General features: G+C 48.3%; 1 protein-coding gene across 1 annotated transcript in view; it reads left to right on the plus strand.

Moving 5' to 3' along the window:
• Nrde2 (NRDE-2, necessary for RNA interference, domain containing) overlaps window positions 1-14,117 on the plus strand; it is a 36,307-nt gene extending 22,190 nt beyond the window's left edge. The window contains exons 8-14 of the mRNA XM_076921421.1: window positions 1,188-1,308; window positions 4,272-4,447; window positions 7,137-7,523; window positions 8,444-9,369; window positions 10,369-10,507; window positions 13,285-13,356; window positions 13,832-14,117. Of these exons, the coding sequence (XP_076777536.1) occupies window positions 1,188-1,308; window positions 4,272-4,447; window positions 7,137-7,523; window positions 8,444-9,369; window positions 10,369-10,507; window positions 13,285-13,356; window positions 13,832-13,957 (1,947 nt within the window). The 3' untranslated portion in view covers window positions 13,958-14,117. The remainder of the gene's footprint in view (window positions 1-1,187; window positions 1,309-4,271; window positions 4,448-7,136; window positions 7,524-8,443; window positions 9,370-10,368; window positions 10,508-13,284; window positions 13,357-13,831) is intronic.
• Window positions 14,118-15,634: the final 1,517 nt, after the last annotated feature.

Below are 15,634 nucleotides of genomic sequence, written 5' to 3' on the forward strand. Positions count from 1 at the left end.
TCCTGTCTAGCTGAGAGATACCATCACCATAACATAGGACAGAACAGGCGGGGGCTGCCACACTGGTCTGTTTCAGGTTATAAACACACATCACACTCTTAAAAAGTCAGCCTTGGCTTGAGTGCACTTTTGTTCTTTTTTGGCAGTTCTGGGGATTGAACCCAGGCCTTTACACTTGGTAGGCATCGAGTTAATTGTTTATTTTTAAGTCACTGTTTCAGAAGCCTATCTGTAGTCTTTCCATCCCATTTCCTGCAGGACTGGCACTCATTTACTCTCTAAGGCCAGCGTCCACTCACTCACCTGGCCCTGTGACTCTTGGAGGGATTCTTCCCCTCAAGATACATCCTGCAACTGTCAGCCTGTGATGTGCTCCCCAGAAACCTGCCTGCTTTCCAAAGGTTCCTTTAGAAAGTTAGAGAAATGTGTTGCTTTCTGGAAGTCCTGTTCTAGTTGATAGCAAGATCAATAACAGGGTCCATTTCTGCTCAGTGCTATGTCTGTTCTGTTCCTGGGAATGACTGACTAACCTGTAAGCTGCTTCCATACACTGCAGAGCTCAAGTCCAGGTGACATCAGGGCCTGGCCTCCAAATGCAGATGGCTTTGTCCCACAGGTATCTTCCTTCCATCAGCTGTGCCAAAGGCATCTATTGAGTTCCTACTGTGTGCTGAGCTAGATGTTAGCATTAAGCAGTTACCTAAGATGTGATTGTCCCTTTAGGAGCTCAGTTTGTCCAGTTGAAAGTTTGAATTTTCATTCTCTCAAAATGTCCTGAAAACAACATGACTTGAGGGGTTGGGTCAAGCGGCATGAGTGGAGCTGGCGGTGGTCACACCGCACCAGCAGGGTGAGGGCTGGGAAGTGCTTTCCTACCCAGCTGCAGGTTCTTGTCACCAAATCTTGACTAGCCTTTCATGACCTGTCCTAAGGAGTCACCAAGTCCAGCTCACACTTTAGAGCTGTATACCAAGGCAAGGGTGGAGTAACGGGGCCCATTTGGAGGCTGCCTGTTGAAATAATTCCTCTTTCTGTTTGCTGTGTGTATCGTGGACTGACTTTAAACATTGGTTGTATGATATTTTAGGGATCCTATGCTCCCAGCAACCACCTGTACTAGTTTGGTCCAGAGACTCGCGAGTTTGGCTTGTGGTTGGCCTAACTTCTGTCCTTTAAACCTGAACCAGGTGGAATTCTTTGAACCCTTCTGGGACAGCGGAGAGCCACGTGTTGGGGAGAAGGGAGCCCGAGGCTGGCGGGCATGGATGCACCAGCAGGAGCGTGGTGGCTGGGTGCTTGTCACCCCAGGTGAGTGCTTCCAGAGAGTAGGGACATGCCTCCTCTGCTGGGCTAGGTATCCCACTTCATGGTTGTTTCTCTGTAGAAGCTGCTTCACTGAGGCCGCTTAAGAGCACAAGCGTCAGATGCCACAACTTAATCAGATGCTGGACTGCCAAGCACATAGCTCCTGTTCCCAGCATGCAGCACTCCCAGCATCTGAGGGTCTGAGCCTTCCAGAGGAAGAAGGGCTTTTCCAAGTTGCTTCTCAAGTGGCTGGAGTGTTGCTAGCCCCTACTTCCCATTCTTCTGGGCATAGAGTTAAGGTAGTCTTTTGTCAGTGTTCAGGCTAACAAATTCTTTGACAAATTCTTGCCTCTTTAGGAACAAAGAGGCAACTAGCTTGTTTATAGTTGTCATTCTGTGTAACACCAAAGTGCTTTCTAGGCTTATACCTGCAACAGAGCCAGCCAGTAGGACTACAAGGCAGCCAGCCAGTAGGACTACAAGGCAGCCAGACTTCTGGTTCCCAGTCTCTTAGCCACAATTTCAGTAGCAAAAAGAGGGCAGGGCTCAGTGGACAGAGTGCTTGGTTAGAAGCCAGCTAGAGCTGGGCACAGCACACAGTGGGAACCTTGTTCCCACTTAAATTATTAAGACTTTGCTTTTAATTCTGAAGTACTTGTAGATGTGCATGTACCTGGAAAACAGGTAGAGAGCAATAGCGTGTCCTGTGCAGAGTGGACTCGGATTTCAGCAGTCTGTGTTCCTGTGTCTTTGGGTACATGTGTGCATGTACATGTTTGTATGTGTGTGTATTTGTGTACGTATGTGTATATTTGAATGTATCTGTGTGTGTGTCTGTGTGTACTTAACGTGTGTACCAGACAGTTCCATCACTCAGGTAGCTCTGTGTTCTCTCTCAGGGTCACCGTAGAGCTATTTCATCACTTCAGAGCTTTGGGGTTTTTTTTGTTTTTGTTTTTTGTTTTTTGTTTTTTTGCCACTGTTTTTAGCCACATCCATCCTTCCTTTCCTATACTTACTGAATACAGGGATCAGTTCTGATATATAGTGTTCTAAATGGAATCATCATTTGTGTGTGCATATGATAGATGCATGTGTGTGTGTGGGTATGAATGGGTGGTGCTTGCCTAGGTGTAAACATGAGTGGGGGCCTCTGTTGCTTCCCACCTTGTTTTAGAGACCAAGTTTGCCATGGAATTTAGAGCATCTTGCTTTGTCTAAACTTACTGGCCAGCAAGCCCCAGGATCTGCCAGTCTCCTCCTCTTCTTCCTTGACCCCATTGATGGGGTTTCAGGTACACACTGTCATACCTGGATGCTGGTGATCTGCACTCAGCAAGCGCTTTACCCACTGAGCTGTCTCCCCAGTGGCTGTACAACTTTAAAAAAATTAGTTGCAAAATAAAATCTAAGATTTACCACGGTAACTGCTAAGAATGCAGTTCGGTGATGTTAGGTACATGTACACAGTGCATAGCTGTTACTGGGGGCCATCTCTAGACCCTTTCATTTTTGCTGCTGAACTAGGTTGTCATCATCCCTGCCTGAGTCCCCTCCTCCCCTGACAACTCCAGTTCTTCAGCACGTATCAGTTGATAACTCTAGGATCCTCCCAGAAGAGGTGCCACATATTGTCCCTGTAGATGGCTTCTTCCACTTCCTTAGTGGCCTTGAGAGCCATCTGTGTCCTAAGCAGAATCTCCTTTTGTTTCAAGTTTGTGTAGTGTTTCCCTGCATGGGTACCACAGTTTGGTTATCCAGTTTTCCTTGAATGCACGCTTGGGCTGCTGCATCTTGGGCAGTTGTGGTGTGCTGTGAACCTCAGTGTGCCATGACTGAGTCCACTGAGAGCCCTTTAAGGTGCACATGTACAGGGAGAATTGCCCAATCATGTGACAGTCCTGTAATTCTTTGAGCTGCCATCCTGTCCTTTACAGCTGCTGGCACCGTATTATGTAGCTGCCCGGACTGCCTCCTCTGCAGCCTCAGCATCCGTTGTTTGCTCTGTGATGTTTAGGGTGATTTTATTTTTTTAGCCCAAGTCTCCTAGACATGTCTGCATTGTTGCTTGTGCTGGGGGTTTGTTCATTTTATGCCAAGCATCAGTCTGTGGTCTAGGTAAGCCACGGTCTGTAATCTACTCCAAGACAGCAAGGCTGCTTTGTTTCTGGCTGTGATGGTCAGAGCTACCCTGAGCATGGATGCACAGGCTTTGTTGTGTGTGTGCATGCGTGCGTGTGTATGTGTATTTTGGCCTTCATCTTTCTGCAGTGGTTGGTGCCAGCTAGTGTTATAAGAAACCATCAAACTTGTTTTGGATGTGATCCCTGCATTTTTCTATGCCTTAAAAATGCTTGGCTTTGCAGGCAACTGAGACGTCTTTATTCTTTAATACTACATGTTCAGACTTAGGAAACATAGTGAAATAAATGGTTGGGTACCCTAAGTTAACAGCTTTTAAATCAGGCTATAATGATAAGTCATAATTATGAGGCCACTGGCTAAAAATTAGATGAGTTAACCAGTGTGGTTATTAAATTCCATTTATTCAAAAATAGTGTTGTTCAAATAATTACCTCCAGCTGTCTATTCTTAAAGTGCATTAAAATGAAATTAAGAATTCAGTGAGTCACATGTAGGTGGTGGCAACTTTAGCTCAGATAGTGTTTTTATCACTTCAGGAAGTTCTTTTGGGCAGTGACAATCTATTCCCAGGGTTTTGTTTTTTGTTTGTTTGTTTGTTTTTTGTGAAAGCATTTAAAAAAATAAAAGACTCACCATCCATACTTTATCTGCTTCTTTTCTTCTGGGACTCTCCCTGCTTCACGAAAGTCCTTGAGCCAGGGAAGCAGCCTGGGTGGTTTGTCTCTGTGTCACGTGTCACATGGAGCTGGCACAGAAGGTGATGGTGGGGATGATGGGTTTATTTTCTGCTCCAGTGAACTAGGTGTCTCATTATTATCTAGATGAGGATGATGAGGATCCAGAAGAGGAGGACCAGGAGATAAAAGACAAGAGCCTGCCCAGGTGGCAGATCTGGCTGGCTGTTGAACGTTCTCGAGACCAGAGGCACTGGCGTCCCTGGCGCCCTGATAGGACCAAGAAGCAAACGGAGGAAGACTGTGAGGATCCCGAGAGACAGGCATGTATCCTCGATACAGCAGAAAACCTGCCCTCACCCCTTCGTGTGTGTGTGTGTGTGTGTGTGTGTGTGTGTGTGTATGTGTGTATGTGCGCGCGCATGTGTGTATCCATGTATGTGTGCATGTGTGTGTGCATGTGTGTATCCATGTATGTGCATGTGTGTATCCATGTGTGTGCATGTGTGTATCCATGTGTGTGCATGTGTGTGTGCATATGTATGTGCATGTGTGTATACATGTGTGTGCATGTGTGTGTGCATGTGTGTGCATGTATGTGTGCGTGCATGTGTGTACATGATAGCCAGAGAGAGCATCAAGTATCCTCCCCTTCCCTCTTATTCTCCATCTATTCCTTTGAGGCAGGGTTTCTCCCTGAACCCAGAGCTCTCAAATTTCTAAAGTAGGTGGAAGCCAGCAAACCCCAGTGATCCTTATGTGTCTACCCGTCTTGGATTTGGGTTTATAGGCATGTGCAAGGCTACCATCTTGTTAAGTCGGTGCTGAGAAATCCGAACAGTAGGTCTCATGTTTTTGTATCCTGAGCCATCTCCAGTCCCTGGGCATGATGGGTGGGGAAGGAGCTAGTGTTGATACTTCACTTACCTCATTAAACGATTTGAGACTTGCTGCTCGGTTTAGTGTCTAGCATCTCTGGAGATTTTAAAATAAAGGAAGATGTGTTATTTTGTTTGTTTGTTTATTGTTGTATTGAGGCGGAGTAGTCCAAGCTGGTCTTGAAGTCATGATCCTTCTGTCTTCAGTCTCCTAAGTGGTGGGATTACAGGTGTGTGCCACCACACTGGCTAAGAAGTGCTATTTTGATGCCTGGCACTGATCTTGTTTTACAAGATACCAGCTCATTGTTCGATTTGTGATGCAGATCAAGAGATTTCCTCAGTGGATGAGGCTCTTGTGAGCTTCCCTGCAAGTGAGGTGCCCTAAGGGGTCCGTTGCCTCCTGCTTGTTGCTTGGCACTTTTGCCTACATGCTATCCTATGGCCTCTGCTGAGATAGTGAGAGCTGGTGGGTGCTGAAAGGATATCTGATACTGGAGCACGGAGGCCTCTGGAGTGGCAGTGTTTGAGGTGCAAGGAGTGGCCAGACTGGAGTTAGGATGCAGAGAGTAGGGGTGGACCAGAAGCAACCTCAGATGAAACTTCAGCAGGCCTCTGTGGGCAGCAGAGAGCCTGGGAGGTCCCAGTCTTTCCCTGGATGAAGCTGCTGAATGTCTAAAGGGAGGATCATTGTTGGAGGGTTTTATGGAGTTCACAGCTGAGCTGGTTTCTGGAGCAGACTGTCTAAGTAACTTCCTGTCACTTTGTATTTTCTCCAATCGAAACCCAAGGGAGAAAAAGAAAAGCTTTCTGATTCATTAATGGCTCAGTTTGTTGACTCCTGGGCAGTCCAGTTTGATTGTGCTGCAGCTTGTTTCCTCTATGAGAGGCAAAGAAAGCAGTCAGTGTGACAGCACCGTGAGATGGGACCGTGTCCTTGGCTGTGCACTTTAAAGCGATGGGGTGAAGTCTCGCATTGACAGAGATTTAATGCTCCTGTGAGCATTTACAGCCAGCACCATGCTCTTATTTGCACTTTACACAGTCCATTGCTTCTGTTGTCTTCTTCTTAACCATGCTCCTGTTTATCTATTTTTGAGCTGTTTTCATTTTCTGAAGCAACTTTCTAGAAACTACGAATAGTGCGTCTCCCACCCTAGAACTACAGGTCTCTGTAGCTGCTCTCTGCCAGCTGTGCAGTCGTTTGCTTTCTAAAGTGAGCATGGGCCCAGGTTTTCTGTGAGTCCTGCAGGTTGCTTTGGAAGCCTGGTGGTCTTTTTCTCCTTCCCAATTCATCCTGGGTGTGTGAGAGTGCCAGTGGCCCCTCCAGGCTCCAGCTTGCTGTTCTCCCTTGCCTTGGGATGCCTTCTGAGTTTTAGTGTTGGAAGAAAACCTAGCTACTGTCTATTTAAAACTTACTTTACTTTGACTGACATTGAATTAGTACTGTCTGTTCAGAGGGGCTGTGAAACCTGTGAGAATCTCTGTGTCTTATTGGCTGTGTCTCGTTGACTGTATCTCATTGGCTGTGTCCCATTGGCTGTGTCCCATTGGCTGTGTCCCATTGGCTGTATCTCATTGGCTGTGTCCCATTGGCTGTGTCTCATTGCCTGTGTCCCATTGGCTGTGTCCCATTGGCTGTGTCTCATTGGCTGTGTCTCATTGGCTGTGTCCCATTGGCTGTATCTCATTGGCTGTATCTCATTGGCTGTGTCCCATTGGCTGTGTCCCATTGGCTGTGTCTCATTGGCTGTGTCCTGTTGGCTGTGTCTCGTTGACTGTATCTCATTGGGTGTGTCTCATTGGCTGTGTCTCATTGGCTGTGTCTCATTGGCTGTGTCCCATTGGCTGTGTCCCATTGGCTGTGTCTCATTGGCTGTGTCTCATTGGCTGTGTCCCATTGGCTGTGTCCCATTGGCTGTGTCCCATTGGCTGTGTCCCATTGGCTGTGTCCCATTGGCTGTGTCTCATTGGCTGTGTCTCATTGGCTGTGTCTCATTGGCTGTGTCTCATTGGCTGTGTCCCATTGGCTGTGTCTCATTGGCTGTGTCTCATTGGCTGTGTCCCATTGGCTGTGTCTCATTGGCTGTGTCTCATTGGCTGTGTCTCATTGGCTGTCTTGTCTCGCTTTCAGGTGCTGTTTGATGATATTGGGCAATCTTTGATCAGACTTTCCAGCTCAGATCTTCAGTTCCAGCTGGTTGAGGCCTTTCTGCAGTTCTTGGGCGTGCCTTCCGGCTTCCTGACCCCAGCCTCCTGCCTTTACCTGGCCATGGATGAGAGTAGCATCTTTGAGAATGAACTTTATGATGAGAAGCCCTTGACTTACTTCAATCCTTCCTTTTCGGGCATTAGCTGTGTTGGCTACATGGAGCAGTTGGGTTGTCCTCGCTGGACCAAAGGTCACAACCGAGAGGGTGAGGAGTTTGTCCGCAATGTCTTCCACCTGGTGCTGCCTTTGTTCTCAGGCAAGCGGAAGTCCCAGCTCTGCCTCTCCTGGTTACGGTACGAGATTGCAAAGGTAACTGGAGCTGCCTCCTCCCGTACTGCACCTCAGTGTCTCCCTCAAATGCACCTGTGTGTCATCCTCACAAAGCTTCCTGCTTTAGTTGACTCTGGCAGTCACCTCAGATGTGAAGGAACAGCAGACAGGCAGGAGACAGTCCCATGTTTGGTGGCCAGAGCTGTCTGTTGTCTGTGATTATCCAGGCACTTAGTGTCAAGAGGCAGCATCAGCTTAAGCAGGGTTAGAGCATCTAGGGCTTCTTAGGATGGGAAAGAAGCTACTTTCCCTATGCTTTGTAGCCATCGGCTCAGGGTGGGTTCCCAGTCACTGCTGTGCCCTCTGCTGGCCAGTATTAGTACTGACTTCTTTTGGATAATATGGTCTCAATTCTCTTTCTTTCTTTCTCTCTTTCTTTCTTTCTTTCTTTCTTTTTTTTCTTTCTTTCTTTCTTTTTTTATATGTCCTTTGGTAATTTTGTAAACAAATACAATGCATTTAGATCATATGTATAGTTTCCATGCCCTCATTTCGTGTCTTCTCACACCATACTGTATGACAAGTTTGAAAAGTGTTCCTGACCAAGTGATTGAGTTATCAGAAATGTGGCAAAGGGACATGGGGTTGCAGTATGTTTCATCATATCCCGCCCTCAGCGAGCTCTTGCCTTTGGACAGAAGGAAAGTGCAGCCCATCTCTTGGGAGGCGAGCGCTTGGAGGGGTCAGGCCTGTGTGTTGGGAATTTGAGTAAAAACCTGGTTATGTTCATGCTGGGCCCTATGGCCACGGTAAACACTGGTTTCATTGCCAGCTCAGGGATCTGGTGTTAGCCAGATTTGATAAAGGGCGTGTGGGCACCGCTACCTTGTCAGTGCTCCTCGGCCTGACAGACAGAGAGTGTTTGGGGGACCAGAGTTGTTCTTTTCTTTTTACTATAGGTCATTTGGTGTCTACACACTAAAAAAAAGCGATTAAAGTCTCAGGGAAAGAACTGCAAAAAACTAGCCAAGAATCTCCTTAAGGAGCCGGAAAACCGCAACAACTTCTGCCTCTGGAAGCAGTATGCACACCTGGAGTGGTTGCTCGGTAACACAGAGGATGCCAGAAAAGTGTTCGATACTGCGCTTGGCATGGCAGGCAGCAGTGAGCTGAAAGACCGGGAACTCTGTGAACTCAGTCTGCTCTATGCCGAGCTGGAGATGGAACTGTCGCCCGCCTCTAGAGGAGCCACCACAGGCCGAGCTGTCCACATATTAACGCGGCTGACGGAGAGCAGTCCCTACGGGCCCTACACTGGGCAGGTCTTGTCCACGCAGGTTCTGAGAGCTCGGAAGGCTTACGAGCATGCTCTGCAGGACTGTTTGGGACAGAGTTGTGCCTCCAGCCCAGCTCCTGCGGAGTCTTTGGACTGCCTGGGTAGCTTGGTCAGATGCTTCATGCTCTTCCAGTATTTGACTGTAGGAATTGATGCTGCTGTGCAGATATATGGACAGGTGTTTTCCAAGCTGAAGGGCTCTGCTCTCCTAGAAGGCCCTGGGCCAGAAGACAGCACCAGCTCCCAGAGTTTGACGAGCGTTCTCGAGGCTGTCACCCTGATGCATACAAGTCTGCTGCGATTCCACATGAATGTTTGTGTCTACCCTCTGGCCCCACTCCGAGAGACCCTCTCAGATGCTTTAAAGCTATATCCGGGCAACCAGGTTCTTTGGAGGGCTTATGTACAGATTCAGAATAAGTCCCACAGTGCTAACAAGACCAGAAGGTTCTTCGACACAGTCACTAGGTCTGCCAAACATTTGGAGCCTTGGCTGTTTGCAATCGAAGCTGAGAAGCTGAGGAAAAGGCTGGTGGAATCTGTTCAGAGGTAATTACTGGCAGTCTCCTGCATGGGCTTCACAGACCTTTATGGGATGGTTGCCGTGTTTACAGCCCCTTGCCAGGTCTCAGGCCCTGCCACACCTGGTGTGACTGTTCTGGCTGTGTCCAGTAACAGATTGAAAAGTGAGTAAGACCTTAGGAAGTGGCTTCATTTTAGAACCAGTGGTGACTGTTCTCCTGCGCCAGGCTTCTACCCGACTGGTTTTTGTATGTCTGAGGATCTGTAATGAGAGCACTGTGCTGACAGGTGTAGACTGTAGGGGCTCTGATGCCGGTAGCCCCTCTGCCACTTGTCACCTGGGTGATTTGGGGCAAGCACTTCATCTCTCAGACAGTTTCCCCTCCTTTCAAATGGTAATCACAGAAGAACTGACTTCATGGGGTTGCCTCGCAGGTCCAGGGCAGCAGGTGCGTGGCCTGAAGACACAGCTCAGCTGCATGCAGCCTCTGACAGCGCTCACTGAGAACGGCCTCGTGCTTTCCCTGCCATCTTTTGATGTAGCGTGTTACATCTGAAGGCTGACATCATCTTAGGAACATGTCAGCTTAGGAATCACTTGTTCCTTCTGGAATATTTGCTTTGCTTCACATCAGTGAAATCCTATTAAGTTAGGATGGCTTTAAATGATACTTTATTGTGCTTGGTTTTTGTTTTTTTCAGTGATATTTTATTCACTTGATCTGAGTCTTGTCCATTTTAAATTGAAAGGCCTTTTCCCTCCTAAGGAGGACTTTGCATTCTGATTAATGGGTTGTGTGTGATTCCTGGGCAGGTTCAGCATAGCGAAGAAACACATTCTTGGCCAGTGCCTTCGCTTATGCCACACCTGTACCGACTGCCAGCATGCTCACACCTGGGGGACAGCACGTCCCTGAAAAATGGATCCAGGTGCTGCTGCCCTTTGCCGTTGCTTTAAGTATGTCGTCTCGATGTGATGTTGGGGACAGACGTTGTCTTAGAATGACCTGAGTTCTTTCCTTGCAGGGTGGGTGGCAGGGAGGTCCATGCTACAATCCCCGAGACGGGCCTTACGCATCGGATCAGAGCCTTGTTTGAAAATGCAATTCGGAGCGACACGGGCAGCCAGTGCCCCCTGCTGTGGAGGATGTATTTGAATTTTTTGGTAAGAAAAAAAAATACTTTTGGACCCTGCTTCTGTTTTATTAAAGCCCTGGGTCGAAATTTATAAGTAGACAAACCTGCAGTTGTCTGTAGCCACTGCCTGGGAAGGAGAGCCTTCTTTCCACCCCTCTCTTGGCATTGGTTAATTTTCATGTGAACTAGATTAAGTAGTGTCTCTTCTTTCAGGATATTTGGAAGAATGAGATTCAAGAATAATTACTGGGCCGTTGCTTTCTCTGACTTGACTTTGTTAGGCTAGTGGCTTGGAAAATGGTTCAAGATCTTTCAGAGAGGCCAACGTTCTTGCCATTCTGTTCACGAGAACTTCCTGGTCTTGATTTAACTTTACTATTGAAAGATAAGGTTGGTCAGGACTGTGAAGTTTTGAGTGGGACATGTAGATCATTTTTAGCATGCCAAGCCTGGGTTCAGCCTCCAGCACCACGAGAGAGAGACAGAGGAAGACAGTCTGGCCTAGTTCTTAGAAGCCATGTGGTGCCTTCCCTCTCTGCATCATCCCTGTCTGTATTGAAGGCCTGAGGGACCCAGAGGATGTGCTACTCAGTTCAGCTCTTGGTACATGGGGCGAAAGCAGGCACGTTCTTAAGTGTAGTGTTGGAGCAAAGCGACCAGCACATAGTTCTGTGCTGTTGCCTTCACACTCATTCTGTTGTCTAGGGGTGCGTGCGTGTGTGTACATGTGGAGGCCAAAATGCCAACCTTGGGCACCATTCCTTGGGTGCATTTCACTGTTTGTTTGAATTGAAATAGGGTCTTTCACATGGTGTAGAACTTACCAGTAGGCTAGACCAGCCCAAGGTCCCCAGGGTCTGCCAGTCTCTGCCTCCCAGTGCTGGGGTAACAGCTCTGTGCTACCACACGTGCTTTGTGGGTTTTTTTTTTTTTTTTTTTTTTTTTTTTTTTTTCTTGTGTTCTGGGTGGCCTTTGTGCTTGTATGACAAGCATTTTACCAGCTGAACTGTGTCCCCAACACTTAGAGTAATTCTTTAGAGCCGGAAGCCTAAGTTTATGGCCGAATTCCATGCGGAACAGAGGGCTACATGGGGAGATGGTATTTATGGTGTGTCCTGATTTGACTGCCTGGCAGCCTGGTGCAGCTAACAGGAAACTCTCTCTGGCTTTAGTCAGTCTCTTCCCTCCGTGTCGCAACCTTTCTAAGCAAAGGAAAGAGCTGAGAGCGGAGTGGGGATGCTTGCATATTTGGCAGCCTCATGTCCCAGGTGTTTGGATTGTCACAGGGAAAGGTCAGATGACAGTACTATGACCGAGACTGCAGGGAGCTGGATATGTGTGGGCTGTATACAAAAAACTGCTGTTGACTTGAAAAGAAAGGTCTGGGCCCTTAAGGAGTTTGTGTCTTTGATGAGGTAGTGTTAAAACCAAGGATTAATTAGAGCACTGACTTTGCCTGGCAGTTCCTGAGGCATCTGGGTGGGCTCCTAGCACTTTTGTTAATTAACTACAGTTGAAAAGAAAGAAAGATTAAAGCTCAAGTGGGAGCGAGGTGTGGGCAGAAGTGTCAGCACAGGAGAGAGCTGCTGGCAGGCTATCATGGACGGTGGCTTGCCCGAGTCCTCTAGATGGCGTGCAGACACGCTGCGTGCTAGCATGCAGAAATGTTAGGCGTTAGGCCTCACTGTTGGTTGGATATAGAAAGGAAAGGAATCAGACAAACAGCAGGTAAGTTTCCTACTTAGGCTGAACTTCGGGCAGATGGCAGGCTCAGTGTGAGGGGACTCCTAGCTGACAACTGTGTGTGCACATCCGCACTAAGACAGGCTGGTGGCGGTGCTGAGACTGGCAGCTTCCTCCCAAGACTCTGGCCGTGTACTTACACAGTACTGAAGGACATCTAAGATATGCCAGTCAGCTGTTAGGGGACCAGACGTGCACAGTGCAGGAAGCCTCACTACGTAAAAGGAGGCTGTGGGATTTCTGGGTTGTCACTGTTGGACTTTCTTTACCTCCGTGTAATTGCTGTTCATCTGTTGGCTACTCACAGATCTTAGGCCATTTTTAGAAAGGCCTTCATTTTCAGGGCTAGGAGAAAACTCACTACACACCGAGTACTGAGTATTCTCCTTCCCTCTGTCCACTTTCTTCCTCTCACCTGTCCTCTGCGCATCTTTTCCTCTTCTCTCCCCACTCCTCTCCTTCCCTCTTAAGCAAACCGGAAGCGTATTATAGGCGCAGCACGGCCGTCGTGCAGCCTAGGCAGCCGCTGTGCACAGCCAGGCTGCCTCTAAGGCACAGTGGCCTCTAGACTCTGATGGGAAGCTTTACTTTTAATAAGTAATGGGCACATTTGCCTTTTGATTTATTATTTATTCATTGTCTTGAGAGAGGAGGATTTGTTATCCTCCTGCCTCAGCCTCCCCTAGTGGATGTGCCATCATGCTTATGTAATGCCTCTCAAGAGAAATGATGTAACTAGTACCCAGGCTCACTTGGTTCTCTGACGATAATGTTCTTAAAGTAGCAGATGACTTGGCATGTGCCAGGTCCTCAGCCTCCCCTCGAGCATCTTAGCCCCACACTCACCCAGATATGGCAGTGTTATAAAGGGGACACTCGAGTTAACGGCACTGAGTGACCTAACACAGCTGAGCCCTGTTACTTGGCACTGGGAACCGTCCCCTTGCTTGCGGGCGGTGTCAGCACACATGCAGGCTGGCTCCGGTGTCTCAGGGCAGGTGGAGATTGTGCCAGTGTAGCTTCCCTACCTCCATTGCTCACGTTAATCTCTTCCTAACACAGGTTTCCTTAGGAAACAAAGAGAGAAGCAAAGGTGTGTTCTACAAGGCCCTCCAGAGCTGCCCCTGGGCAAAGGTAAGCTTGAAAGGCAGTGCTTGCTATCTTCAGCTTCCCAAGGACTGTCCTGCCAGCCTCTGCCTAGCAGTGTTAGGGTGTGTGGCTTTGTGGGCAATAACCCTCTTCCAAAGCCTTTTCCTCGTAACACTGTCCCCACAGCACCAGAGTTTCTTGGGACAGTCCCTGTAGCAGTAGATGGTACCCCGTGGGTGAGCTGCTTTCCCAGAATTCCCCTACAATGCAGATGCCTGTGACCTACCCAGACCAAGAGGTGTTGGGAAATCAAAAGGTCACACAGTGCCTGCTGACCCTGCTGATGAAATCAGAGTGAGGGGTGCACTCTGTTTACTGCCATTCATGGTTTTCCCTGGACATTGCAGGGCTGCCTGAGCTCGTCTCAGCAGGATAGAGAACGATGGGACTCGCTGGGACCCTAACTTGACCTTGACTCTTCGATGCTTATGGCCAGTGTTGGTCTTTTCTCTGTCCCTAGGTGCTGTACATGGATGCCATGGAGTATTTCCCAGATGAGCTGCAGGAGATCCTGGATGTGATGACTGAGAAGGAGCTCCGTGTGCGCCTGCCCCTTGAGGAGCTGGAGCTACTGCTGGAGGATTAGGGTGCAGCCAGGGCTGTGCCAGCCTGCAGAGCCCAGAGAGCCACAGCTGTGCAGGGGCTTTCTCCACTGTCCTGGTGGGGTTTGGATGTATTTTACATATTATATATGTGATCTGTATGTACAGATGGAGTCATGCCAGTGATAAACCTTTTGTGGTTGACATGTGTGCAGCTTCTTATTCCCTCTGCTCAGCCCCCTCTCAGCCCCTCACACTGCATATGTCCATGATCCTAGTTAGGCGTCTGACCCTGGAGTCACAGGTCTGGTTGCTGGCCATTGAGATCTCCCTCCTTCTCTGGGCTGATAAGCAGAGAGTTACATTGTTCTCTCTTCCATCTAGCACAGCAGACGGTTACTTAACCATCTTGGGTTATAGGTGTGGAAGGTTTCTTTCTTTCTCTGGCCTTGCTTTGGTGACACCTGTCTTTGGACCAGGAGCATCCACAGGGCTTCACTGGAGCCCTGGTGTTCATGTGCTCAGTACTGTGTGGAAACCCTTGGGCAGGACACCAGCACCACTGCAGCAATCTTGCTGGTGACCTTAGAGCAGAGTCTGTTCCCAACAACAGACCTCAGCCTGGTGTAAGGAGGGCCTGTTTTGAGAATGCAGTCACTTTTTACTGAGAGAGAGCTCTGTAGCACAGCCTATTCCCACTGTTGTTAGCTTGTCTAGAAGGGACAGCTTGTCTGTATTTACAGCAGGAATACCTGCAGGGATTGCAGAGCTTTCTGGATGTTTTGAAACAGGGTGGCCTTGAACTCTTGCTTCTCCTGCACTTGCCTCCTGAGTGTTAATACTCAATGTATTTGTTTATGCTGGGGTTGACACAGGGCCTTGTGCTGTCCTGTGGATCTCACCCTTCTATGTACACGTTTCTTACCCTTGGTCTCTGATACTCCAAGCCAGGCATCCTTCGGGCTGACTTTCGATGCTGTGCAGCTTCTCCACTCTGGACAGGCCACCTATGTGTAGATATCCTTGGGAAGACAGAACTCTTCCCCATCCCCAAGGTAGCCACACCCTAGGCCTGGAGCCTGTGAAGAATCTATAGAGGGCTAGTCAGGGATGCCGTCACATTATTACCCAAGCAGAGGCAGAAGGAGCATTGAGAATTTAGTACCAGCCTGACCTATACAGTAAGCAAGCCTGGGCTACATATTAAGATCTTAATGACAAAAATAAAGTGGAAAGGGTATCCTGGGGTATCTGCGTACCAGTCTGGTCAGGACAGTCTTGGAAGGTAAAAAAGTAGAAAGGGGCACACTGGAAGATGGGTGGGGGAGGAAGACAGGGCCCAGAGCTTGACCTGCTCTTCTGACTCCGAGATGGAGGGTGGTGGGTCCAGGAGTCAGTGTGTCCTCTACAAGCTGGGAAATTTCGACCCTCAGCCAACACTGACCTCAGCCCATGGCTACAAGGAGCTGAATTCTGCCAATGGACCTCAAAGAAACTGGTTTTTCTCAGAAAGGAGTGCAGTGGATACCAAGATTGTAGCTTTCTGAATGGTCTTTTGACCTTTAAATGAAGATACATTTGTACTTGTTTAAGTCATGGTGACAACAGGAGAGGAATATGTCTTCTCTCCATTGGCCACCTCTCTCCTTGTGGCTTTAAGGAACCATTTGTTAAGGAAGGAAATACAAAGTGCTCAGGTTCCTGACCCCAGAACTGAGGCA

Source organism: Arvicanthis niloticus, chromosome 23 (assembly GCF_011762505.2).
Source record: "Arvicanthis niloticus isolate mArvNil1 chromosome 23, mArvNil1.pat.X, whole genome shotgun sequence".
NCBI lineage: Eukaryota > Metazoa > Chordata > Mammalia > Rodentia > Muridae > Arvicanthis > Arvicanthis niloticus.